Raw genomic sequence first — 25,356 nt, 5'->3', positions numbered from 1 at the left:
AAGTGTACTGCTGATGTACCGTTGCCTCCGGGTGTGTGCTCCCCTCAGATGTCAGCACTTCTTCCCATCCCCTCAAAATTACCCACTCACATCCAGAGCTTTAATGAGCATGTAGGATTTCCTGAAGATTCACAGGGGAGACTGAGGAGAGGGTTTACCCATAACAAGCTTCAAACTCCCAAGCAGGGCCCTGGGAGGCAGCCTTCTCCCTCCTCCGTCTCCACACTCATCCTCAGTGTTCTTCCTCGCCTCACAGCAGTTCTGCCCCATCCTCTATCCCCACACTCCCAGCCTCATCCCGGTACCCAGCAAGGCGTAAGCATAAGGCTGCTTGAGGTACAGGGTTGGTCTCCTGAGAAGGTGCATAAGCGACCTCCTCTGTCATTTGAGTGGCCCCTTCTCCATTTCTGGTAAATAAAATTTCCTTAAGGCAAGGAGAGCGAGATCACCTGGACCAGGGCGCGGCTGTGGAGAGACATCCGTTTCACCCCACCTCTCTTTTGGGGTTAAATGCAAGAGAGTGTCTGAGGAGGATAAGAAGGATGCAAAGCCTGCAGCCCCAACCAGGTGAGACCAAGAACACACATCTTTCCCACGTAAGATGAGAGAGATGGAAAACCAACTTTACATGTGGATCTTGGAAGTTTCAAAGACTATCGGGTATAGACAAGGAAAGTTGAGCAAAACCTCAAAGTCAAGTAGAAGAAAGCCACTTTTTATATTAAGTGTAAACAACTCTTTTTTTTTTTTACCTAAAATGTTGTATGTACAAATTCAGCCTCTTGTCAGCAAGTTAGAAATAAAAATATTGATGAAATTACCATTTTTGTGACCTGGCGTTCTTATGACCTAGAAGCTGTAGGTATATAAGTAATTGACAGAGATGCTGAGTACTTTTCACTCCAGAGAAGTCACAGCAGTCTTGAATGTGAGCAGAGTATGTGATATGTCCTGAATAAGCTGCACCTACTCTCCCCACTTCTGCTGGTCTTCTCATTTGTGTGAGTCTAGAAACATTCTGGTGTTCCTGTTCTTAACAGACATCTGGGCAGCTGTAGGCAAAGGCCCAAAAGGCCAGGTGTTTTTGGTTCTTTTTCTAACAGCTTAATTGAAGTATAATTTAAGAGGAGGTTTTTCTGCTGCTCTGTGATAAAGTTCAGTGGAGAGATGGTGTTAGTAAACCTACCTTAGAACCAAGGTCATTTGGAAGGTTGAGTTCTTTAGGTCTATAGTCAAAATTGCCAAAATTAGGGTCTGTCCCCATGGTGTAGAGGTTAAGTTCGCGTGGTCCACTTCAGTAGCATGGGGTTTGCCGGTTTGGATTCTGGGTGTGGACCTATGCACCCCTTATCAAGCCATGCTGTGGCAGGCATCCCACATATAAAGTAGAGGAAGATGAGCATGGATATTAGCTCAGGGACAATCTTCCTCAGCAAAAAGATGAAGATTGGCAGTGGATGTTAGCTCAGGGCTAATCTTCCTCCAAAAAAAAAATTATCAAAATTATACCAGTAAGTTCCAGATGAGCAGGGCCCAGTTACATGTGACACATATAAGTATTTGATAATGCTTGAATGAATGAAAAGACCATCAGAATCTTAGCCAGCGTTTTAATTCCCCCATCTTGACACAGAAGGTGGGAGATCCTTTGTTAGACATGGGTAGGAGTTCAACATAGTATTTAAATAGAGTTTGGTAGTAAATGAGAAGTTGCTAACTTAGTTGCTATTATGTATCAGGTGGTCTGTAATAGATTGTTGGTGTGACTCCAAGCGTATGCCAGACTAAAGGATGTTGGAGTGTTTCTTAAACATCCAGGAGTGAACAGGTTCCACCTATGAGAGATGACATCATCATATCATTATGATATACTGGAGCATTATTCACTGGGGCTAAAAAGTAACTAATCCCCTTTTGAATAAAAGCGAGCAAAATAAAGATGAAGTGACCGACCTAGTGTATATCTGGAAATGGCAGAAGACCAGGGAATCCCCAGAGAATCAACTGCCCATTTTGCAGGGTTGGGGCGTGGGGCAGTGGAGTTTGCCCAGGGCAGATGGCTTTGAGGTGATGCAGTGACTGAGGAGCATCCTTATTTAAAATAAACTGAACATTCCTTCCTCTTGAGCTAGATCTGGACATTCTTCCCCAAGGTGACTTCGGGATTGCGTTTAAATACAAAAGAACTTTCCAGGTTTCCTGAGGATCATGGTGAATGTTCAAAGATCAACTGAGCTGCTAAAATAACTCTAAATTGAATTACAAGGCTGACATGGCAGCACTGGAACCGTTCATTCAGTGGTTGTTCTCCTTGGCTGACCTGAGCAGCGCCCAAGGTCTTTTTGTGAAGCCAGTGCAAGCAGGACATTAAGGACGTATTTTAACACACCTTATGTGGTTTGTACATAATTTAACTTGCAAAAGAACATTTAATAAGTAATTCTTTTGGGACACTTTCTGAAAGAAGAAGGTGAAAGTGAGTCCTGCCTGTGGAGGATGGGGTATGGAATTGGGGTTGTCTGAATTTGCATAATGATCACCTTGAAAGGTGTTGTGTCTTAGTCCAATTATAGATAAATGAGAGGTATCTCATCTGTGTAGTGCCCTACCCTGGTGAGAGCCTGCAGGGCGCCTAGTGGACATCTGTGGACATCTGGGCTTCGATGGGGGAGGGCAAGAACAGATGGGCGGGGATCCCAGAATGATTCCTTGGATAGGACAGGAAAGGTGACTTCTGACTGCTGAGGGAGCACCTCTTTGGGTTCAGAATGATCCTGATGTGTCCTCCCTAAGTTTGAGGTTACTGAGTGGAGCTATGCATCTTAGCAGCTCCTGACCCAGGATGTGTGGCAGCGGGGACCCCACATTTAACTGACTTTCGGAAGGGTGAAGCCTGTTACCCTTTTGGTGGTGAGGTCAGTTTCCGGAAGGCTCCACAACACTGATGTTTTCCAGATGTTTCTCCTCTTCTCTCCTCTCGACTGTCTATGTCTTCCTCTCATCGTCCTGCCCTTTCAGTGAAACTGAGATAAAATTCTGCTTAGGGTGTTAGGCATGTTAGAATCACTCAGCAGTAGGAAGTCATGTAATAGCTATAGCTTATATTAATATTTATAGTAGCCTTCACTGCTTGTGAATAGAATAAACACTTTTTTCTATTCAAACCCGATATTGAGATAAAAAACCCGAGTATCTTTTACAAAAATTTACTTTTAATGGTGCAATAGTTTGTAGTGATCTGTGTAGTAACTTTACGGTTTTTCAAATCACTTTTTGCTTATATTACTTTATTTAATACCAAACATAAACCTGTGAAGTAAATACTATTTTTATTCTCATTTTACAGATGAGGAAAGGAAGGCCCAGAGAGTTTAAATAATTTGCTCAAGGTCATAAAAATGATAAATTTTAGTTTAGACTCTTTAAATCCATATCTTTTGTATATTCTTTCCACTAAATTTACCATGGTGCCTCTACTCTTGTTTTTTGCCCATATGAAAATAGGAAATGAGGAAAAAGAAAGCAACTTGAAAAAAATTTATGAAAAGAATATAACTTTTCTCACAATTTCCTAATCCATCTTTCGGGTATGTTATTTGAGGACCTTTTGCCTTAGACTGATAATAAAACTAGCGCTCTGCAAAATACCTCCATAACACCAGGGATATCCGTGGCAGCTCTTGTCCCCACTTCTCCGAAGGAAAAAACGAGGTTTCACAAAGCTAAGACCTTCCTCTCAGCCAATTGTAGGAGCCTGTGGACCCGGCCGGGGGTTAGAGTAGAGATGGGTTCTCAAGGCTCTCCAGCCTCTTTATTCTATCAGCGTTTCAAAAGTCAGGATACCACCTCCCTCCTCTCCCCTCCTCGGCCTTTTGATGGAATTTATCCCTGCTTGTTGGGGGCAGGCGGGGAGGGATCGGCGCTCCCGTCTGGGGACGACCCTTTGGGTGACTGCAGAGCAGTTAGTGTGCCGGCGGGGTTTGAGTAAGAGTGCTCGCCGGGCTTATACTGCATGAGTAAGCCGCCTGCTCTGCTTTTCCCTGCAAAGGGAAGGGATGGAGCCGCCCCAACCTTCATCAAAAGGCCCCCTCTTGGGCTTGTGAAACTGTGCCTTGTGAAGCAGGTCCTTCCAGCCACATGGCCCAATATCCGTGTTACTTTCCTGCAAAAATAACGCACAAAACTGAGCAGCTTTAAAATCCTTAATTTGGGGGGTATAAGACCCCAAGACAAGGAAAGTTAAATGGGCGTCGAAAAGTGTAACCCAAAGATTCAGAAGCGTTTCTTCCACTGCGTTTGCATGTATTATTTATGTCAAGCTGCAGCGCGCGCTGAGAGGAGCCTTTCTTTCTTTCTTGCACATTTGGCTCACAGGCGTAGCCTTTCTGTTCCGTCCGCCGCCGGCACCCCCTGCCCTGCCTCGCCAGCGTCGGGCTGCGGTCCCGCCTCGCCCCACCTGCGTGCGCCCGGGCCGCCAGCCGCGCCAGGTCGCCTGCCACCGGCTGGGACGCGCGGCCTCAGGGGCGGACTCCCGCCGCCTAGCTGAGACGCGATTCGTCACTCTTGCAGAACTTTCCCCCTGAAAATCCCTGCACCAGAACCAGCCCTCCCGCCCTGGGGAGGTTTTGATTTTAGTGGCTTTCCTTCCTTTTATTTTCCGTCGTCGTGTGCGGGTTTTGGCTGCGGAGCAGACTTGCGACTCGTCCAAGTACATGTCCGCGGTAGTCGCCCCTGCCGCCGGTTACCCTGACACCATGCACGCCGAAGCAGAAGAATCCAAGGAAGGTAGGATTTTGATTTCTTTAGGGGGCTGGCCAAGTTCTGCGGAGGAATGTGGGGGAAGGGCGTAGTAGGGGAGCAGATGGAGTTTTAAAGTGAGCCATGGGTACTTTGTCCGCCTTCCCTGCACCTTCGCAGCTCAGTTAGGGCTGAATATGCCGAACTCTGTACCCTTCTAACCCGGCTGCCGTTCAGAGGGGAGGGGAGGAGGAAGAGTCGGACCTAGCTCCGCCAGCCCACTAAAGGCTGCTTTTTAAGATTTCCCTGGAAACGAAAGGGTCCCAGTATTGACTCCAAGAATGCAAAATGTACTTGGAAAAGCGCTGCCTGCCAGCATCGGGACAGCCGAAATCTCCAGCCCCTGGAAGAGCCCTGAGAGTCAGGGTCTCTTGAAAAGGGTTTCAGACATTGGAAACGCCGTGTGTTTCCGGCTAAAAGGGGAAGCTGAGTGAGGGGGAGAAGTGAAAGATCTTTTTTGGGAGAATAGGTTGGTTGGGGTTTTTTCCCCCCCTTGCTGGCTTTTCAGCATGAATTCATTTTGTTGGGAGCTTAAGGGGGCTGAGAGAGGTGAGGGGGCCTTGTGCAGCTTGAAACTGAGGAGAGTTTGTCTGTTTCTAACTTTGCCAAAGCAAAGGGTTTCATTTACTCCTAACAGAGAACGGTGACAGGGCTGGAAAAGCTCCAACCAAAACACAATTATACGCTGGTGTTAGTTTGGGGAGTTTATTTGTGTGTGAGTGTTTGTATGCTTTGTTTCCTGAAACTTTATGTATACAAAAGTCCTCTTGTAAGTGGGGGTGGAAGTGGGGCTAGTTGGGGAAAATTAAAGAGTAAAGAAAGGAGACTGTTCAAGATTGTGAAATTCCTTTTCAAGTTGCCTCTTGGGAAACTGGTAGGTTTCAAGTCAATCACAGCAGCTCTGGGAGCCCGGAGGAACAGAGAGGAACCCCATCATTTCTCCATTTGGTATTTATCAGTAGGGAGAGCCCTTGAAACTTGTCCTCTTCTGTCTTTTACTGATTTCCCCGCTCAAAGTAAAGCTCTGTGTTTCATAATATAATCTCTGTGGGCTGATGTTTACCTAATTAGGCTGTGTGAGGAAAGCAGTCAATAAAAAAGAGGCTTGTTTAATAGCAATACGGGGCTGGTGTGAATGAAAAATGACAGCCAAGAGCATTGTTTTTGAGCTTGATGTGGAGCTTGGGGGATTAATTTCCTCACTGTGGCCTCTGTCCTGATGGAGCTATGTGCTGATGGATGCTTTTCTTTTCTGTCTTTTTAACAGCAGTTTACAGTAAGTCAAAAGTAGTTGAAGGCAAATAGGGAACTGGCTGAGAGAATCCAACAGTGCACTTTTGTATGAATTATGAGTAGTACTTAAATTGCTATTTTCTGCCAGGCATGTTTTTCCTTTCTTTTGAGAAAAAGGGAGTGGGGAGAAGGTGGGAAAGCAGTATCCTGAAGTATATTATACCTTTCTCTAGCAGCATCCACATTCTTCCCTCCTGCCCAGCTCTCTGATTGCAAGCCTGAAAACTGGAGTGTGAAGTGGTCCCTTAATGGTCCCCTTCCGCTTGTTCCTCACCTTACCTCCACTTGACATCATTTACGTTCTACAGACCTGCAGCAAATTATCTGGCCTCTGTGCTTTTTATAGAAAGCCCAGAATGTTTCTTTTAAAATAACGTGAGGTGCTAGAGTTTTAAATTGATGGCTATTAGGGTAGGATATGGAATAACTCTTGAGGGAGATTGATCAAATACTTAATTATCAGGCAGAATCATTGTAGCTTCTGCCAGGAAACAAAGGACGAGTGTCTGTGTATATGTGTGTGTGTCATGTGTATGTGTGTCCCAGGTAGTTCTTGCAAGGCTGGTTGTTGGCTGTAATCTAGAACCTTCTGTTTAGCTACCACTGCTCAGATGTCTATGAGTGGAGCTGTGCTGTGTAAATAACTTAGTTATTTTACTTCTCTATCCTTACTAATCCCTTTCCCTCTCCTTAGCTTATTTTTTCTCCTGATGGACTTATGTATCCTATTTAGTGTGAGGTCACCATGAGCTCTCCACAGTGTCTGCATTGCAAGAAAATTGCCTTCGGATGCTTCATGTGTGATTTGCTGTAATGGGAGATACTTTTAAGTCATTATTCTGAACCGCAGTGAGAGACTAGTATACTTTGTTTGGGGTTGGATCTGAAAAAAATATCAAGTCGGATTCAGAGGTCTTTGGAGGCCAGCATATTTGTGTATGTGAGTGAACATAGAAGCCAATGACTAGGGATATTGTTAAGCCATCTTAGCTTGGAACGTACTTGACTCCGTGCCAGGAGTGCTGACCCTCCATCCTTGGTCTATAGCCACCTCCTAAAGAATTGATTTAGTTTTGCCTACTTAGAAATGAATAGGTGATTGTGCTTGAGTATCAAACTAAGAAAAATAATCCAGGCCTTACTTTATTAGAAGCTGAATGAATTGAAGATATCCAGGCATAAAACGGATAGGAAAGCAAGAGAAATGAAAGAAGAAACTCATGTTATTAAAAAGGGGAAGGCCATTGAAAGGAGGATATCAACAGTTTCCAGTGGATGGGGGCTTCCTGAGGGGATAGGTCGGTAACCATATTTTTGGCATTCAGTTGCTTCCTGTTGAGTAAATTACTTAATTATGAAGTAGGAAAAGTGAATGGCAGTTAAGATCTCTGAGGACCTTTTGCAGTGCTAAGCATCAGGGGATCCAGGGCTCTTTTGTCCTGGTTTTTGAAGCTTTAGTACCAGAAAGCGAGAAAGCCATTGTTGGAAGGGGTTGCTTTGTGAACTTGGAAGAGAGTAAGGATTGAGCTGTGAGTGAGCTCAGCTCCTCCTCCATTGCCCATAATAGCATTTCCCACCACGACCTCGCCTAGTTCTCTATGCCTCACCAGGCCTGCTATTTCACAAAGAAAAACAGTACCCATCAGACAACTCCCTCAACTTCCTGCTCCGGGACTGACAGACTCACCTTCGCCCACACCCACCTTCCCAGTGTCAGTGAAACAGGTGTTGTCCCTGCTGAAGAAGGCCACTCCTTCTACCTTGGGTTCCTCACCTCACCAGTCGGCCCCACGTCTTTCCTGGCTCCTTCCCTTCAGTGGATAGGCGTGCTCGAGCTCCTGCTTTAGAATGTTGGCACCTTCACTTTCTGGCTAAAATATCCTTCTCCCCACCTGACTCCCTTTTCCTGGTCCGCTCCTTGGAGAGGCTTTTTCTGAACCTCCAACCTCAATTAGGATCCCTTGTTGCCCTCTGTCAGAGCACCTATTCTTTTCCTCGCTGGCACTCACCACATTGTTTAGCATCTTTTCTCTTGACCACAAGCTCTTGAGGGAAAGACTATGTCTTTTATTCTCTGCTGTATCTCTCAGACCTACACAGTAAAAGGTGATCATTAAGTATTTGTGAAATGAATGATCTCCATTCTTTAAAGGTGATTCTCAACAACTTTGTCCAGTTTTAGGTATTTCTCTCTTCTTTAAAATGAACCTTTTTTTAAAAAAAAAAAAACTTTTGGGGCTGGCCCCGTGGCCAAGTGGTTGGGTTCGTATGCTCCGCTGCAGGCGGCCCAGTGTTTCGTAGGTTCGAATCCTGGGCGCGGACATGGCACTGCTCATCAAGCCATGCTGAGGCAGCATCCCACATGCCACAACTAGAAGGACCCACAACGAAGAATATACGACTATGTACTGGGTGGCTTTGGGGAGAAAAAGGAAAAAAATAAAATCTTAAAAAAAACAACTTTTCTGTGTTTCTTCTTTTGCACTCTTTGCCATCCCTCATACCACTGAAGTCCGTCTTTTTCTCCACCACTCCAGTGAAGTCACAAAATCATCAGTGACTTCCCAGGTGCTAAAATCACCAGTGACTCAGCATTCATATTTTCATCCTGATCTTACCTGACGTTTTTGCAGCGTTTGATGCCAAGAGGCCAGTGTCCCTAAAATCTTAAAACTCCTTCCTTGGTTCCTCTGACACTCTACTCTCCTAATTTCCCTTCCTTTTTCTAGCTGTTTCTTTCTCATATCCTAGACCTCCAGCCTGGGCTCTTCTGAGAGCTACCTGTCCAGCCAGCTGCCTGGTAAATGCCATGCTTTGAATGTCATATAGGTACCTCAAATTCAACAGAACTAAACTGAGCCCATCATTTCCTACTCTTCATAGGTCTGATCCTCCATTTGTATTTTCACTGAATATCATTGTTCTCTCTTTTTTTTACATTTGTTTTTGTTTGCTGAGAAAGATTTGCTCTGAGCCACCATCTGTTGACAATATTCCTTTTTTCCCCCATCCCCAAAGTCCCAGTGCATAGTTGTATGTTCTAGTTGTAAGTCCTTCTAGTCCCTTCACTGTGAGCCACTGCCACAGCATGGCTACTGACAGATGAGTGGTGTGGTTCTGTGCCCGGGAACCGAACCTGGGCTGCCGGAGCAGAGTGCACCAAACTAACTGCTAGGCCATCTGGCTCTCATTGGTCTCTTTTTGGCTTCCAAACTACAAATCTGCAAGTTGTCCTGGACCCTGCCCTTTCCTTTATCTTCAGCTTCCACTTGGCACTTCATCCTCCTCATTATCTGTTTAATGCATCTTCTTCTCTTCACCTTCCCTGTCCCTGCGTTGGTTCAAACCCTCAGCATTTATATCCTGATGATTTCAATAACTACTTCTGCCATCAGAGTTCTTGGTTGTAAGAAATGGAAATTGATTCTTCCTATCATAAGGAGAAGAATTTATGAAGTGTATTGTGTAGTTCTTACATCCACAGAAAGCCTGGAAAATACATCAGGAAATGCAGCCAAGGTCATACCCAAGAATTGCTAGGTTGGGACCTTGCCACAGCCTTCGCCTCCTCTGTATTTTTCACTTTTGTCACTGCTGGGACTCCTAATGTGGCTGAATATTTGGTCATCCTCGACATTCAAAGTCCCGGAAAGAAACCCTGTGATTCTTCAGTGCTGGATTGGGTACCTACCGCTTGCTGCCTATGGGCGAGGGAACTTCTATTTCCAACTTTGGTAGTGGGAGACAGAGGTCTGACTCCTTCCACCACTTGTAAAATGAGGACTTCTCCAGAAATAGAAAGGGAGTTCTCACTTGGATCACCAACAAAACAACAAATATCTACCACACCATCAGGCTGGTCTGTCCAACCCTAGTGTTGCCTTCTTATTTACCCCCTTTTTCCCTCAGCAAGTGCTGTTTCCTTTGTTGGCATCACTCTCTTGCCACTCCTCAAGTATCTCTGATCTGAACCAGGTTGGAGTAGATGCTCTTTCAGGCTATCCCCATAACACCCCATACTTCTCTCAGTTGTACCATGCTTTCATGTATCATGGTTTGATTTTTCTTTTCCTTTGCCTCCACTTCATTATAGCTTTTTGACAGCAAGATTTGTGTGTATTTTTTTTCTGAATCCTCAGTGCCTGACCAAGGGCCTCCCATATAGGATGGCCTAATAAAGTATTATCAAGCTAATTAATGAATTTAAAATGAGATTGCATGACATGATGAAAACTTTTAGAGCACTGCTTAAAAGTTGTCTAGTCTCACTTTATAGGAATAGTGCTTTCCAAATCTAGAGGACAAACCTATTTAAGGTTCCTTAAATTCTCCAATGAGTACTTGTAATGGCAAGCAAAACAAGCATGTGTCTTTGATCACTGGGTCCAGGGCCCACAGTGGCTTGCCAGCATCTCAAATTGCCCTGAAGACTGAAAAAACAATTTTGAAGCTGTGCCAGACAGTGCTAAGCATCTGGTTATCTATATTGTCTCATTTAATATTTGTGTGATAACCCTTTGTGTTAATACCACATAACGATTTAGAAAACTGAGGTTCAGAGAGGTTAAAAAATGTGCCTAAAACCACAAAGCTAGGAAAGGTGGAATCAGGCTTTGAATGGAAGCTGACTAACTGTAGAGCCTGTGCTTTCAACCCTGATGCGTACCTCCAGGAAGGTGCAAAAGCTGCCCTCCCCCATCCTCAAGGAAGCTTGGGGCTCAGGAGGATGCTCTCTGTGGTCCTGTGTCCACTTGTGCCCCAGTTTGAGTGGAGAGACCAGGTGTCTTGGAGGAGAAAGAGAAGAGCCCAGGCCCTGGCTCGCTCTTTGCCATTCAGGGGCACAGGTGGGGTTACTCGAGTGCATCTTTCTGCCCCTGATGCAGGAGGTCTAGGAGCCCAGCAGGGCTGGGTAGGAGGCATCTGGAGCCCACTGCAGTGAGAGGGACCTGAGTACCTTTGGGACAAGAGGCACCTCACTTGCTGGGGCAGCGGCTAGCTTAAGAATGGAGAGTGTGGACTCCCCTGGTCACTGATGTGAAACAGGGTTCAGTTACATGTGTGTTATGTTATCACAACTTGGTGACTTTGTAGCATCCACTGAGTTTCAAGTTTCTTTAAAATCTGCAAGGTGTGTGTGTATACACAAGTGAGTGATTCTCAGCACAGTTGTGTTCCACTCAGTTAATTTGTTGTATCTCGGGATAATATATTAATTTGTTGGGAATATGCACAGGCATTTGACTCTCAATTGTAGCCCTCCTCAGTTTAAATATCATGTAACAGGCACCTAACCTGTTGCTCAGTGCTTCTGCAGTAGTTTCTCTGGACTGAGAAGCTGAGCCCATCACATCATAGTCTGCCATAGCTGCGGTCCGCAGTTCCCTAGTGGGTTTTCAAGAAGCCCATTTTGATCAGTCAGCTTGCCAGTCAAGTGAATGAGGTCAGTCAAATGCCAGACAGAGGTATGCCTGAAGGCTGCCCCCCAAGCACATCATGCCAGCAGGCAGCCTGGCAGAGCCTTCCCGAGACCTCATAGTCAGCATTGCCCCACCTCCTAGGGATACTACTCTTCAGGGAGACAAAAAGATACTTCCACTAGAAAGAATGGGACTAATACCTGGAAGAGTATTTGTCATAGAAGAGAAAAGCTCAGTTGTCCCATGGTGCTGATTCACTAATATCCTCTTCTGTAATCAAAAGGCTCAATGGTGGTATGTAAGCTGCCACGCCATGTAGTGTCCTCCCTGTTTTAAGCTCTCGCGGTGTGGCAGCTATATAATAGCATTCATTGCTAAGCATCACTGTACCAGTTTTCTCCCCTCTTGCCTTCTTGCTCAGCCCTTGCTCTGCAGAGGGAATGAATAGAAAAGAGGTGAAGCAATGGTTGGTCTCTAATGAAATGCATGGCACTTGGTGCAGCTGACCTTGATGTCATATATAATGTGAAAGGTGCAGCATATGCTCTAAAATACCAGACTTTGATGTGATTATGTTTCCTTTTATGTAGTCATTAGCCTTGGAGTGTGGTGTGCTGACAAGGACTAAAAGCGGAAGATCCGTTTAGAGATCTGTGCCATACTGTCTCCTCTACAGTGGACATCACGGGTAACCTGGCATTGACTGACACCCCCAGCTCTGCAGCTTAAGTATATTCAGGCCTTTTTCTTCCTCACTTTTGAAACGTTCATCAGACTGAATGTGCGTCACACCTTTTTTGTGCCTGCATTCTGATGCCGTTGAAAAATCAGGATAACATGGATGATTAAATTCTCTGCTCCTGGCTGTTGGTAATCCAGGAAGTAGCCAAAAAAGTCAGCGGGTGAAGGAGAATGCAGTAGGGCCGGAAAATCTCAGGACCCAGTGATTTCATTTCAAAATAATGCAGAGGCGCTGGATTTGCCACAAACCATTTATTTCTCAACATTTCCATCTATATGAGAAAGACACTACAATGTGGAAAACAATGAGATGAGCATGGTTGTATACCTGTCTTCATTTAGTGGATTGTGCCTAAAATGATAATGTAAGCTGAATTAAAAAAACATCAAATATTATGTGTATCTGCAATATTTAAAGAAGATCTGCACTGAGAAGCCTTTGGTAATTAAAATGATTCCCCTATAAATACAAGTAGAATCACCATGATTTAGAGTTAACAGCAGCTTTGCAGGTCCTTGCCTCTAACCTGTTCATTTTAGAGATGAGGAAGCAAAGCCCAGAGATGTCCAGGCCCTTTCTACCCACCTTGTGCCTGTTTGCTAAACAAGAAGTTTTGCAGACGTGAGTTGCAGCATCCTGGATTTTTGCGTGAGATCTCCTTAGAGCAGGACAGGCCTAATCTGTTTGTATAGGTGTCATTCACTACGTGGGGGAATTTATAAAACCTAAATGGAATGATTGAACATATGGAGATTTCCTATTTCACCTTCTCCTACGTGTGACTTGGGAGAGTGGAAGATGAGGACGCCTTGTGAAATAAAATTTAGCACTGGGAATAGATCCCATTAGACCCCTGGTTTTGAAAGTGGTAGACTGAGGGAGAGGCACTCAAACAGCAAGCTCACTTGTTTTCATTCCTTTGAGAACATCACTCAGGAAAATTAGCTGTTGGGGTTCTTGTTGGGCAAGGGCGCTCCTTTTTGGGGAGAAGGTGTGCGTGTCTGTGGGTAAGATGGTAGTCAGCATTCAGACACAGATATGACACTGTTGGAGCCGATGGGTGTCTCATTGCCTTGTTTTCCCCAGTGCAATCTGGGGTTCACCACACATTCTATTTCAGGAAGTGGCTGTGGGGCTGCAGCCCAATGCTCCCCCAATCAGTGACTAAGATACCTGAAAGGAGCAGGTGCTTAAATCATGTTCTAAGGGCTTAAGAACCTTGAAGAAGAGTTAGACATAGAGCTGTGGTGTGTCCTGAATGACTAACTGCTGAGTGGGCAGTAAATGGCTGAGGGAGTGCTACTCTGGGAATCTGATTGTGCAATGCCAGTGTTATTAGGCTGGCACCTCATGGTATTTATGGTGTTAAAGACTCATGGGAGTTTGTATTTGTGTGTATACAGTCATGCGACGCTTGAGGATGGGGGTACGTTCTGAGAAATGCGTCCTTCGGCAATTTCATTATTGTGTGAACATTGTAGAGTGTACTTACACAAACCTAGGTGATACAGCCTACTACCCACCTAAGTATATGGTACTAATCATATGGGACCACTGTCATACCGGCAGTCCAGTGTTGACTGAAATGTCATTACGTGGTGCATGACGGTAATATTGTTTGTGAACTTATGTGGGAATATACTCTCCAGCTTTGCAGTGAGAAACAACATTTAATTTTATAAATAACTAGGAGCAAAGTTTTTCCAAGGAAATGAGGAAACAAAGAGGCCACTAAGCAGAATGCCGTGAATGACCACAATAGCTTTGGGCTCCTGAAGCCTTAAGACCTCATTTGTCCAAGTCAGGGTTGACTCTCAAGCAGAGAACAAGGAGTTCATGAACTTGCCTTCCAGTTTGACATGCCATCCATGCTTGGTGCCAGCTCCTCTGGCCTGGGTATGTGTTTTCATGGGCCCTCTCAGCTGGTGTGAGGAGCTGGAGACTAGAGGTGTCCCCAGGAGCAGAGGCTGTTCTGCCCGCCATGGACAGTCACGTAGACTCCTGCTTCCAGGATGCAGCCTCTCTTCTTCAATCACTGCTGCCTTCCCTGGGCCTCAGATACTTGTCACAACAAATGTTGACTGAGTCAGTACCTCCTCTGCGGGGCCCGGGGAACCAGCGATGTGTGTGTGGAGGGCCCTGCCCTCAAGGAGCTTCTAGTTCAGGGCATCACACACCACACAGGTGCATTCATGGGACAAAATACATGATGAGGAGCTTAGGGTGAGTATAGCTCAGAGGATGAGGCAGCAGACCCTATGAGAGGCTAGACGAGGAAGTGTTCACCAAAAGTCAGCATGGGCAGCAGTGACTTCACAGAAGGGTTAGTTGGGACTTCAGCTAAGCCCTTTAGGAAGAGGAGAGGAGAGTGAAGGAAGGCAGTTTACAGCAGTGTGAAGTGGAGGGTCCATGGAGGGCATTGGTGGGCCATATTGCAGTGGTATATGGGGCCAGACTAGAGGCCAGGCTGCCCAGAGGGACACTATGGGTAACAGACAAGGCACTGAGAATCAGGAGACCAATTGTACTTTTGACTTTGCCCTTGGTTGCCTGTGGAACTTTCAATCACTGATTAGTCTCTCTGAACTAAAGTTTCCTTGTTAGAAAAATGCAGGCATTGGTATTAGACTAAAGCATGCTCAAGAAACCTTCTAGGATGGGAACACAGTTGTTGTTAGGACCTGTGGGGGCTTGAGCTGGAAGAGGGCAGATAGATGCACAGTAGTGTTTTAGGAATACCACACTGACAAGAGCCATGCATTGGTCTGGAGGACAAGACTGAGCCTGAGTAAAAGGAGCCCGGGCAGAAAAGTGTGTGAGTATCTAGTCATAAGGGGAGAGTTGATTCCCCTTATGTGATCTCTGAGGGAAATTGGAGAGAGAGAAGAGGGCTGGATTTGGCCTTGGAGAATACCCACTTTTACAAGGGAAAGAGGTAGATGCAACCAGTAAAGGAAAGAGAAGTGGAGTAGTTCAAGAGGTAAGAGGAAAGCAAGGAGAGAGCAGGGCTTTAGAAGCCAGGAGGATGAGAGCCCCATGGAGGCGAGGTCAGCCATGGCTACAGAGAGCTTCTGTAGAAGATTGCTTTGCTGCCTTCTCTTTGGACTTCAGCAAAAGCTGGGAGCCTGGGTTTGAAGAGCTCAGCTGCTAAAGGATGAGAACACATCATGAATATTCAATCAATATTTAGTGGGCAACTGAGGGATGAGGGAAGGCGTGTGGGGCTCCAGGGATGACTGCCCAAGCTGTGTGCAAGTGCCCAGTCTCCTGAGGGAGGAAGGCTTTTATCATTCCATTGATGCACACCTTCCAAGTCCTAGCTGCCTGCAGATTCTTTCCTGATCTCCACCCCCTCACCTCCAACCTCTCCTTGTGGTAATCGCACAAAATCAGCACTGGTGCATGAGGGTAACAAGTAAATTTAGGTCGGAAATTTAATCCAGCTCTTCATACTAGGAAAAAGCTTTGGCCAGTCTGAAAGTTAGAAAATGTTTCTCTCCTCCCTTTTGCCTTCATTTCCTCTCCCTCCATGTTTTTTCTTCCTGTGACAGGAGCTTGTCACGGGAAGTGACTGGAAAAACACTGATGCTTCTGCCAGGGATACCCTAGATTTGACATATAATCTGGAACTCTGAGGGTTTTAGTGTTATACATATTAAATTTGATTGCGCCACACTATTAAGTTGATCCATTCTGAGAAATTTTTAATTTTTCCTGAGATGGCAATTGTCACACCAGTGGAAATATGCTAGACGGCTCGTCCCTTGTGAGAACTAATGAGTTAATACTTGTGTCAATGATCAGACAGCCTCACTCAGGAGGTGCTGTATAAATAAGACGTCTAATCACACTCGGAGACAGAACCCACCCATGGCCTGCCTGTGATATTTACCCGATCAAGAAGTACTCATTTCACGTTCTTTAAAAAGCAGAGAAGGATGGGCTTGCCCCAAGGAACTCTTCCTTTCTGTAAAGTTGTTTGATAAAAGTAAAATATTAGTGCACTGACTGTTCTCCTTATTGTAAAGCACTTATAAAACCATTTTCACCTTTTGAGGGTTAAAATTAGAACTGAGTCAGTTATGAAATTCCTGGAAGGAAAATGCACCCCTCCCCAATATCATAAGTCTAAATGCAGGATTCAAGTTCTTCAGAGAAAGGAAATAATTAAAGAAGGAGTCTCTCAGAAGAGCTTTCAAGGAGGTAGAATTCAGGGGCGAGTAGCACCTACTGAAAGGGAAAGAAGAAAACTTCTGGAAAACCAGAATAGTGAAGGAAGTCGAGGGAGTGGCCATTTGGCAGGTTTTGAAATTTCAGGGGAACAATAAGCAAGAAATAGAGGGTGGGAGCGATGGGGAGTGGGAGGAGGTGGGAGACACAGAGCGGGATCCAGGCCTGATGCAGAGCCTGCCAGGGAAGGGGTAGGCGTGTAGAGAGAGAGGAAGGGAGGAGTAAGGAAATAACTCTAAAATGAAAAAAAAAGGTTACTTGTGCAAAACTAGAGAGGTGAGCAGCAGTCTACCTGGTAAGAGGCCTTTGTGACTGGAATAAGAAATCTTGGTAGTTGGTTTATTTTGTCTGATTTTGCAGTTAACAGGAAGCATGGTGGGATGCTGGTCTCCAAAGTACCAGACAGACTTGGAGCCAATGAAATAGTGGCACTTGCAGGACACAGAACCACTCCAGTTCTTCTCAGGCTGGATTCATGCAGGGGCCCGTAAACAAGGACGTGACACTGAGGAATGCTGCTGCTTTTCCAACTGCTAAATTGGGGCCAGTGAAAAGCAAGGGCTGTGTTTGTTGGCTTGAATTTCTAGAGACTTTTCTTACTGGGTTATAAAAATGATTTCCTCAAAAAACTTGCAAATGGCAGATGATGAATTAGGAAAGCAGTAATGTCCGCCTGTGGGAGTCATTTCAAAGCTGTCGGCTGTATTGTGCCATCCGTTTGATGGGAGGCCAGTGGAACTTTTGGTGAATGGCTATTGGAGGAGCAGAGAGCCATCACTCCCTCCCAATGAAGCTGGACCTAATTTCTGGGGGGTTCACTCATTAACAAGTCTGATGGTAAGCAGGCTCCCTGAAGAATTTCAGGCTGAGAGTTTTTATAGGCAGAAATGGTTTAAATTATTTGACTCACTCCACTATAGCTTTGACTTGGTGATCAAGCTGATAACCCTAGAAGTTCAGGAGCCATTACTTGACATTCCTATCATTGCCCTCTATCCCCATATGCTTTGGGGTTGCCCCCTTTGTGCATGTGGTTAGGGCCCTGGGGGAGGGGAGGTGTGTTCGTTATGTTTCTCAGCAGTGGACGTTTAGCTGGCTTGTTTCAACATGTGTAAGGGTTAATCAGGTAAATTATAATTGCCGTTGGGAGAGGCAGCCTCGGTGAAGTCTGACACAGCCCTCAGGGTTGCTGGGGAAAGGGTCATTCTTAACAATCCTTAATTATTTTCCTCTCTTGCTCAAAGATGAGTTTTTAATCTAACATCATGGTATTAGACCAGTTAATGAAGTTTACATTCCTGATCTATATTTTAGTCCTCTTCAGTCTTGTTTCATTAAAATTCTCAGGCGGCCCTTCCTTTAAAATATAATTAGGCCAAATTAAAAGAAAAAAGGAACAAATTGATTTTGTTGTTGTTGCTTAGTTCCTTGAGACGTTCTACAGTCTTCAGGCATTTTTGTAAATGAAGATGTGAAATGTCACTTGGACTATTTAATCTCGAGGGTGGGAGTGAGGGAACTGTTATATTTGGTTGTGGGGCTAGAATGTCACAGAAAGTACCAGCACATAGTCTCTTAGAGTAATTTTGTCTGTTGTTTTCTTTTTTTTTCCATGGCACCACCTATCCCTTTTCTGTGAAATAGTCAAACCTGTTTTCATTGTATATCTTTTAAAGGTTCAGTAGTCAGATTTTTTCTTTTTAATGTTTGATGCTCTTTTTTATTCCATGAATGACTCAATTGACTACATGTAGGCAGCTACTAAACTTGGCAGTTTGTTGCCATCATCGTGCCCCTGGACAGGAAGTGTTCAGTATAGATATGACTAACCAGTTTCCAGGCTTAAAAATAAAGAGGGGGATTTCTGGACAGCATAGGTCTTTGTCACTCATTCCAGCATGCCTGATAAGTATGAAGCTCAAAGCCAGCTACTTTGCTTTCTCATTTTTTCCAAGCCATCACTTCACCTGACATTTTCTATTACACAGATTGAAACTTATTTTATGGTGCTGGTGTTTTGTGTGTTTTTTTTTTAATTAAATAAGAGGATATTTGAATAGTCGTGAGAATCAGCTAGAGTCAGTATTCTCTTTGTGTTGCCTCTTTTATTGTTAGCTCCTTTAAAAAAAATCACCCTCCTGGGGTAGGTAGTGGGGAACTAATCTTCACCTGCCTATGTAGCAGCTGAAACCAAAGGTCGGGAGCATGTGCCTGGACAGCTGTATGTGCTGTGTGACTTGTCTTCTTGAATCTAAGCCTGCTGGAAGTAGCAATTTTTCCCCCCAAAGTCAATTCCAATCAATCTGGTGTTTCTTGCATTTCTTTTGTCAGGTAGCCCCTTAGAAACCTGGGAAGAATTGTATTATTTTGACAGATCCCAGAAGGTTTTTCTGGCATCTTGTTGCCTATGGCTATTGTTTTAGTGCTTTAAAGATAACTTGATGTTTTATTTTTTCTTGCTGTCTCCCTAAACAATGTAATTTCTCAACCCTTAATAAAAATATTTTTGTCTCTCCTTTTTATTCTAAGGAGCGTTTTTTTTTTTTGGTCTTAGGGATTTAAGAAGTCTTAACACTACATTTTGAGGGAATGCTGACTTAGACACAGCATTTATTAGATGAGAGTGGCTCTAACAACGAAAAAGGTGTTTCTTTTTCTGAATCCATAACTCTGTGCAAGTGTTAGTCTCTGAGCTTCTATTTGTTTTTCAAATAAGAAACTGTGCTGGAGAATGATGATTTAAAATACAAAATGCATGCAAATATTTTTAGTTTGGGTTAGGGTAAAGTCAGTAATGATTCTTTGGGACAACTAAGCTTCATTTGCCAAATTTAGAAATAAATCATAAATTTATAAAGAATGGGGTCATGGTTACCATACGTGGGTCAAACCCTATACCTATTCTAGTAGGATGCTTTCAGGGGAGAAAGGAGACTGTTTATACAAGCCAAACTTTCGTTGAATGAAATGATTCCCTGATCTAAAATGTTAATTTCCTTGACCTTTGTAGTGATGAAGACTCTTGCAGTGGTGAGACTCTTCTAGTTTTTATGATAATGGGCACATTGTAGGCAGACAGAAAGTGCTTGATAACCAATGAAATGTGAGGGTAGACATGGTCCAGAGGGTAAAAAATTTTGCAGAATTTAAATCTTTGCTGTTTTCATGAGATTCATGGATCATCCAACATTGATGATGATCCAACACCTGGCATTGATGTCTGGTTTTTAGGTACAGGAGGGCGTTGTAACTCGGTAGGTAGTTGTACCATCCATAGTACCAGCAGTCAGCTAAAACCAAGATGGCCTTTCAGAATGCTGTGCATATGGGGGCATTTAAGAAGGCCTGGTAGGACCTTCTTGCTGGTGCCCTTTGAAGCCATGTGGTTGATATTTAGTGTCCTAGCTGGTGTTTTGAATCACAGGGGTCAGGCCTAAGCTGAGTGCAGAGCCATGGGAGAGCTTTAGCCAGACCAGGTCTGTCCAGGCTGCTGGAGTAGTAACAGGATAACTTATTACTCTGTTGAAAGGTGATGGAAGCTGGAGAGTTGTCTTTCAAATTTGGGTCAGATGGGCTTTATCGTCAAAAACTCTTCTGGCACATCTTGTGGGCAATGGAAAAGGAAGCTTTTTAGGCAAGCTGTGTGTTTGAAATGCCTGCTTTATTTTTTTTTTCTCTAGCTTTTTTGTTTCTTTTGCCACAAGAGCATCTCTCCGTTTCCATTCCTTGGAGTTGTACATCTGTGGCATTCTTCCTGGGTTTCAGCCACTGGGACGTGCATCACCTCAGAGACACTTATTACTAGTAAGTCTAGTTTAAAATAAAAAGCAGTGCTCACTTCAGCAGCACATATACTGAAATTGGAATGATACAGAGAAGATTGGCATGGCCCCTCCGCAAGGATGACATGCAAATTCAGGGCCAGCCCCGTGCCTGAGTGGTTAAATTTTCACACTCTGCTTTGGCGGCCTGAGGTTCTCTGGTTTGGATCCTGGGTGCAGACCTACACACCACTCATCAAGCCACGCTGTGGCAGCGTCCCACATAGAAGAATTAGAATGACTTACAACTAGGATATACAACCATGTACTGGGGCTTTGGGGGAAAAAAAATAGAAGAAGAACATTGACAACAGATGTTCACTCAGGGCCGGTTTTCCTCACCAAAAAAAAAAAGCAAAAGAAAAAAAACACAATTTTTACAAGACAGATTAGAGAAGAGAAAGCTGTTACTTGATTAGGAGACAGAGAAACAGTGGGTGAATCTGAATGTAAAACTCTTTGGGCTGAGTAAAAGAGGGCTTTAAATTTGATTTAATGTTTTTAGTAACTAAAATCCCAGCTTTCATTTGTTAGTTTATTTGTAGAAGATGAGAGATGGACTTTATCAGACTTTGACAGCAAATTAAAGGCCTCAACCCTGCTTAACCATGAACATATGTGCCCTGAAGTTCTATCAAATGATGGGTGATAAAGGCAAGCTGCTGCTCACAATGATATGAATTGTGCCTGAAAAGAAAATCTTGCCTCTAAGACCAAAAGGGTCCAAAGTGCTGGCCTTTTTAGGCTTGGCCACTATTTTGCATTGAGCCCAGAGACAGAAGAATAGCTGTTACTGAGACCTCAACTGACCCAACACCACCCTCCAGCCGGAGTTGCAGGCATCTTCTCAGCTACCCCTAGGGATTTAAAAATATATATATTAAAATGTTTCAGATTCTCTACCCTCCATCAGAATGCAGTGAGCCATAAGTCAGCTCAAGAAAAGGTGACCCAACCCCTGACCCCTCGATACTTTATTAGATGCCATTAAAACCTTGGAGAAGTGGGAGATTATTAAGGCTACACTTGGACCTGGAATCTTAATCCAAGAATTCTACATTTTTTTGCCTGTATCTAAGATTGTTCTGTTTTGTGATAATTCAAATTTAACAGAAGAAAAATATTCATAGATGCTGGACACTTGCTATTCAAGAATTAAACTCCTTTTGATGTTAGCTAGAGTGTAAACATTCATTTAAACATGGTTCTTAAGTTTTGGTGGGGGCAGTACGGTATATGGTTTTATTTTGTTCTATAGGATGTAGTGAAAAAAGATTTTATTTTATTCCTCAACAGGGAAAATATGGCAGAATTCATTTTGGGTATTTGCTATAGAATGTGCCCTGCATTGGAATGTGGGTGGAGTTCCGGCATTTGTGTATTTGTATGTTTCCGGGAAATAAAGGTACAGAGAAGCACTTGTTCGTTGCCTATATAAAGACTAACTGTACAGCTGACTGCTTAAAAATACTGTATGAGACAACATTTCACATCCAACAGTAGCATCTGTTTCCTTCATTCCAAGATTAACAAATGGCATTAAAGATAGATGCTGAAAACATTAAGAGAAAAAGCCGTTCTTTTTGGCAAATCCATTAATTGCCCTCACAGTCCTTTTCCAGGCAGGAGTAGACCGAATAGCATAAATGGAAAATTAACAGGAGGAAACTGTTTGGTTAAGGTAGATTCAATTTTCAGATTTAGAAATGACTCAAATCACACATTCTAAAGACTTGACTCATCTTTTTCCTAGGCAAGTACTCTTTATAATAGACGTTGTCTCACATCTTGGCGATAAATTTAGTATTATTTGTCTAAGATATCTTCTGCCTTTGAAGCAATGACAATACTAGAAATCACATGAAGAAGAACATTTCAATAACGTAGGTTATCTTTCTCCATAGAACAAATGTTTTAATTGGAGCTTCTGTTATTTATCAAGAACTTAATGTAAAATAACTGCTAGATATGATCAGTAATATTTCCCAAGAAGAAAAATTTGACCATAATCCTTGCTAATCATTTGACTCCATAAAATTATATTCCTAGCCTTATAAGACGAGCATCAACAGGTGATTTGTGCAGATCTTATAAGCCCTCCAGTCTTTTAGAAAATAATCTAGATTCCATAACAGTACAAATTGACCATCATAAATTATCTCCTAATATATTTTTTAAATGTTGTGTTGGTTAACACTGCTTTTATTTGCTTATGGAGATCTTTGTCCTATGTCTGTTTACCAAGTTGACCCTGGTAGTGTGAATCAGTTCTTCCTGGGCATGAATGATTCCTGGAGTCATCATAGAAAGTGCTCAACCCCTTTGTCCACTCCAGAGACAAAGCCTAGACCACACCCCTCCCTTCCCAGACTGCTAGGCACACTTATTTCCCTTTAAAAAAAAAACTGTCCTAAATAGAGGAGCTCTTACTTAGCACACCAAGAATGACTTCCCAGTAGTAATTGTATTTATTGCTTTATAATACTCCAAAATGTAAGAAATAGCAAAGAAATGCAGAGTTTTATCCCTGTGCCTTTCACCATTGTGAGCACGTTATGTACTAGGATATGTTTAAGTTCATTTAGAAACTGGTTTGGAATTTTTAAAAGTCACTTCAAAACTCTCCTCACCAGGAATATCAAACAGGCATATGCCAGGAATCTGACGAGATGTAAGTTAATGCCAGGAGTCTTCACCAGAGAAAGATAAGCTACGTGGAAGACCTGTCTCTGTCCTGAGCAGTTTTCAGTCTAGAGGAGCTATCAGACATGCACTTAAGGAAGTACATGTGAGGGGAATGCCACCTCTGGGTTGGGTTCAAGAAGGGCTATCTGTGGCTGAGATACTTGAGGCAGAACTGTTGAGGTGGATGGCATTGGCAGGAAGCTTTGGAAGGGAGGGGCATGTGGTTGTTTCCCAAAGTATGGTACATGTACCACTGGTGGTGGTACAGGAATGATTTTAGGAGGCCCCAGGCATAGTGTTAAATCATCTTCAGTCACTTTATGAGAAGATTAGTCCCTTTGCAGTTCCCTTGGAGTATTTTGCATCATTCATGGAGAATGTCTGTGTCTGGGGCTGTATGACCTTTGCCGCCTTACTCACATTGACTCACCTTCTTTTATACCATGCAGGTAGACATGGGGCTCATGGCCTTTGGCAGGCAACAATTTCTGGCTAGAAACAAACAATATTGGAAATTTGTTTCATTGAATTAATTTTTATGGTTTAACATTTTTTTAATAATTGTTATGGTTATGATACTTAGGGGAATAGTACCAGTTTCCATTCACACAGTATATATGGTTTCCTTTTAAAATAAATTAATTTTTTAATAAAAATAGACTAAGTAACCATAGGGAAGTAAAACACAGGTAGTAAGTAGAAAACAAAGGCAAGTTGTGACGGTGGTTCTCAGAGGACAGGGGTTTAGGATGTTACTCAGGTAGATACAGGATGGCTTTTTGGGTGAAGAAAAGGATTTCAGCAAGGATCTTAGGGTGGAAAATGTAAAGCATTTTGTGAGAAAAGTGAATAAAGAAGTTGATGGAAACCTAGAGATCTGTTGGCTGGTCAGAGCTGGGAAGCCGTCTCGCCCAGCTTGATTGCCAGCTAGGGGAGTGGAGGGCTGTTAGCCCCATGGAATCCCTGCTGGAGCCCCACCCAGGCTCTCTGAAAAGTGATTCAGAGTGGTTTGAGCCCCTGATCGTTTAAGGCAGAGGTGGCTAACTCATATGCCTTGGGTAATTTCCTGGCCCGTAGGCAGGTGGCCAGGTGTTAAATTGGAGAGGGTGAGTTTCTCCCCTCTCCTCCACGAAGTTCATATTTTTCTTGAGAAGCTGGAAATAAGAATTTTTATGTCACTGCTCCCAACTTTTACTTGTTTTTTTACTAATTACAAAAAAATTAAAACGTTATGAAGGCCCATTTTTGAGATGATGAAGATGTTCTAGAATAAGATGATGATGATGGTTGCACAACATTGTACATATAATGAAAATCACTGAATTGTACACTTTTAAAATGGTTACAATGGTGAATTTTATGTTTTAGGAATTTTCTTTAAGAAAAAATTTTTAAAGAATTTTGAAAAGAAAAATATATTATGGGGGCCCAACCAAAACGTGTTACCAGCCAAAAGTTTATAAGCTCTGTTTTGAATGGGGGAATTGCTATTTGCTACTTTTGATAACTCCAACATAAAGCACCTTTCCACAGGGGTGCCAGTGACCAGGAGTTTTTAGGGGTCGCACTGTGACCCTACATTAACCTCAGCCTCTGTTTTCCTGCCTGTGGTCTCCATGGCTTCTTCTATCTCTAAAAATAGGACTGGTGATAGAAATGGTGGGAGGTGGAATGGTGGCCTTAATTCTAGAGCTCTGAGTGAGTGACTGAGAAGACACAGCTACAAAAAGGTAGGGGCTGCCAAAGTATTTTAGAGAAATGATTTATTTTGTTATTTGGCAACTAGTTGTAAAATGATCGGTTATGTTATTTGCCAAAGTTTATTTTACCCAAATGTCTACCATTAGGGAAGTAATCCATCTCCAAGACAGCCAGTTAATATATTTAGGCAAACATTTTTTAGTTCTTACAAGAGAACAACTATAATGGTCTTTTTAGTTATTTTCTCTAACTGAAAAATGAGTTTAATATACCAAATATGTGTCATCAGCATCAAAGGATTATAATTATTTTAGCAAAACTATTTGTCTTCATGGTTTTGGGGGCTTTATTATTTTTAATTCTAAATATAATTTTAAGTTAGCCAATTTCAATAAGGGCAAAATATAAAATCTAAGATTTTACATTATATCCCAGCTTAATCTTTAACTTTTTCTTTCTTAACAAACTAGCAAAGAAAGGTAGAGTTTATGCCTTTTAAAATTTCCATTTTTTTAGAATTAGTCCTAAAAAATATGCCTTCATTGTTTTTTAGGTTTCTTTTTTAAAAAAATATTTTATTGAGGTCAGATTGGTTTATAATATTGTGTAATTTCAGGTTACGTTATTGTATATCAGTTCCTGTGCAGACTACATTGTGCTCACCACCAAT

General features: G+C 43.1%; 1 protein-coding gene and 1 non-coding gene across 8 annotated transcripts in view; both read left to right on the top strand.

The window, feature by feature from the left end:
* Positions 1–25,356, top strand: part of TNFAIP8 (TNF alpha induced protein 8) — a 110,421-nt gene that overhangs the window by 68,995 nt on the left and 16,070 nt on the right. The window contains exon 1 of one of the 7 annotated variants that reach the window (XM_014844071.3): positions 4,339–4,785. The exons of 5 other annotated variants lie outside the window; for them this stretch is intronic. In XM_014844071.3, the coding sequence (XP_014699557.1) occupies positions 4,713–4,785 (73 nt within the window). In that variant the 5' untranslated portion in view covers positions 4,339–4,712. Of the gene's footprint in view, positions 1–4,338; positions 4,786–20,165; positions 20,284–25,356 lie in introns of those variants that run through there. One more of the 7 variants, XM_070517552.1, reaches the window with a different exon arrangement.
* LOC123275893 (U6 spliceosomal RNA) lies at positions 20,310–20,416 on the top strand. The gene has a single exon (XR_006512067.1). It is a non-coding gene; the product is annotated as a U6 spliceosomal RNA (small nuclear RNA).

This window comes from Equus asinus, chromosome 9 (genome assembly GCF_041296235.1).
Source record: "Equus asinus isolate D_3611 breed Donkey chromosome 9, EquAss-T2T_v2, whole genome shotgun sequence".
NCBI classification, from domain to species: Eukaryota; Metazoa; Chordata; class Mammalia; order Perissodactyla; family Equidae; genus Equus; species Equus asinus.
Note: the sequence above shows the minus strand (reverse complement) of the source record. Positions and strands in the feature narration are given on the sequence as shown.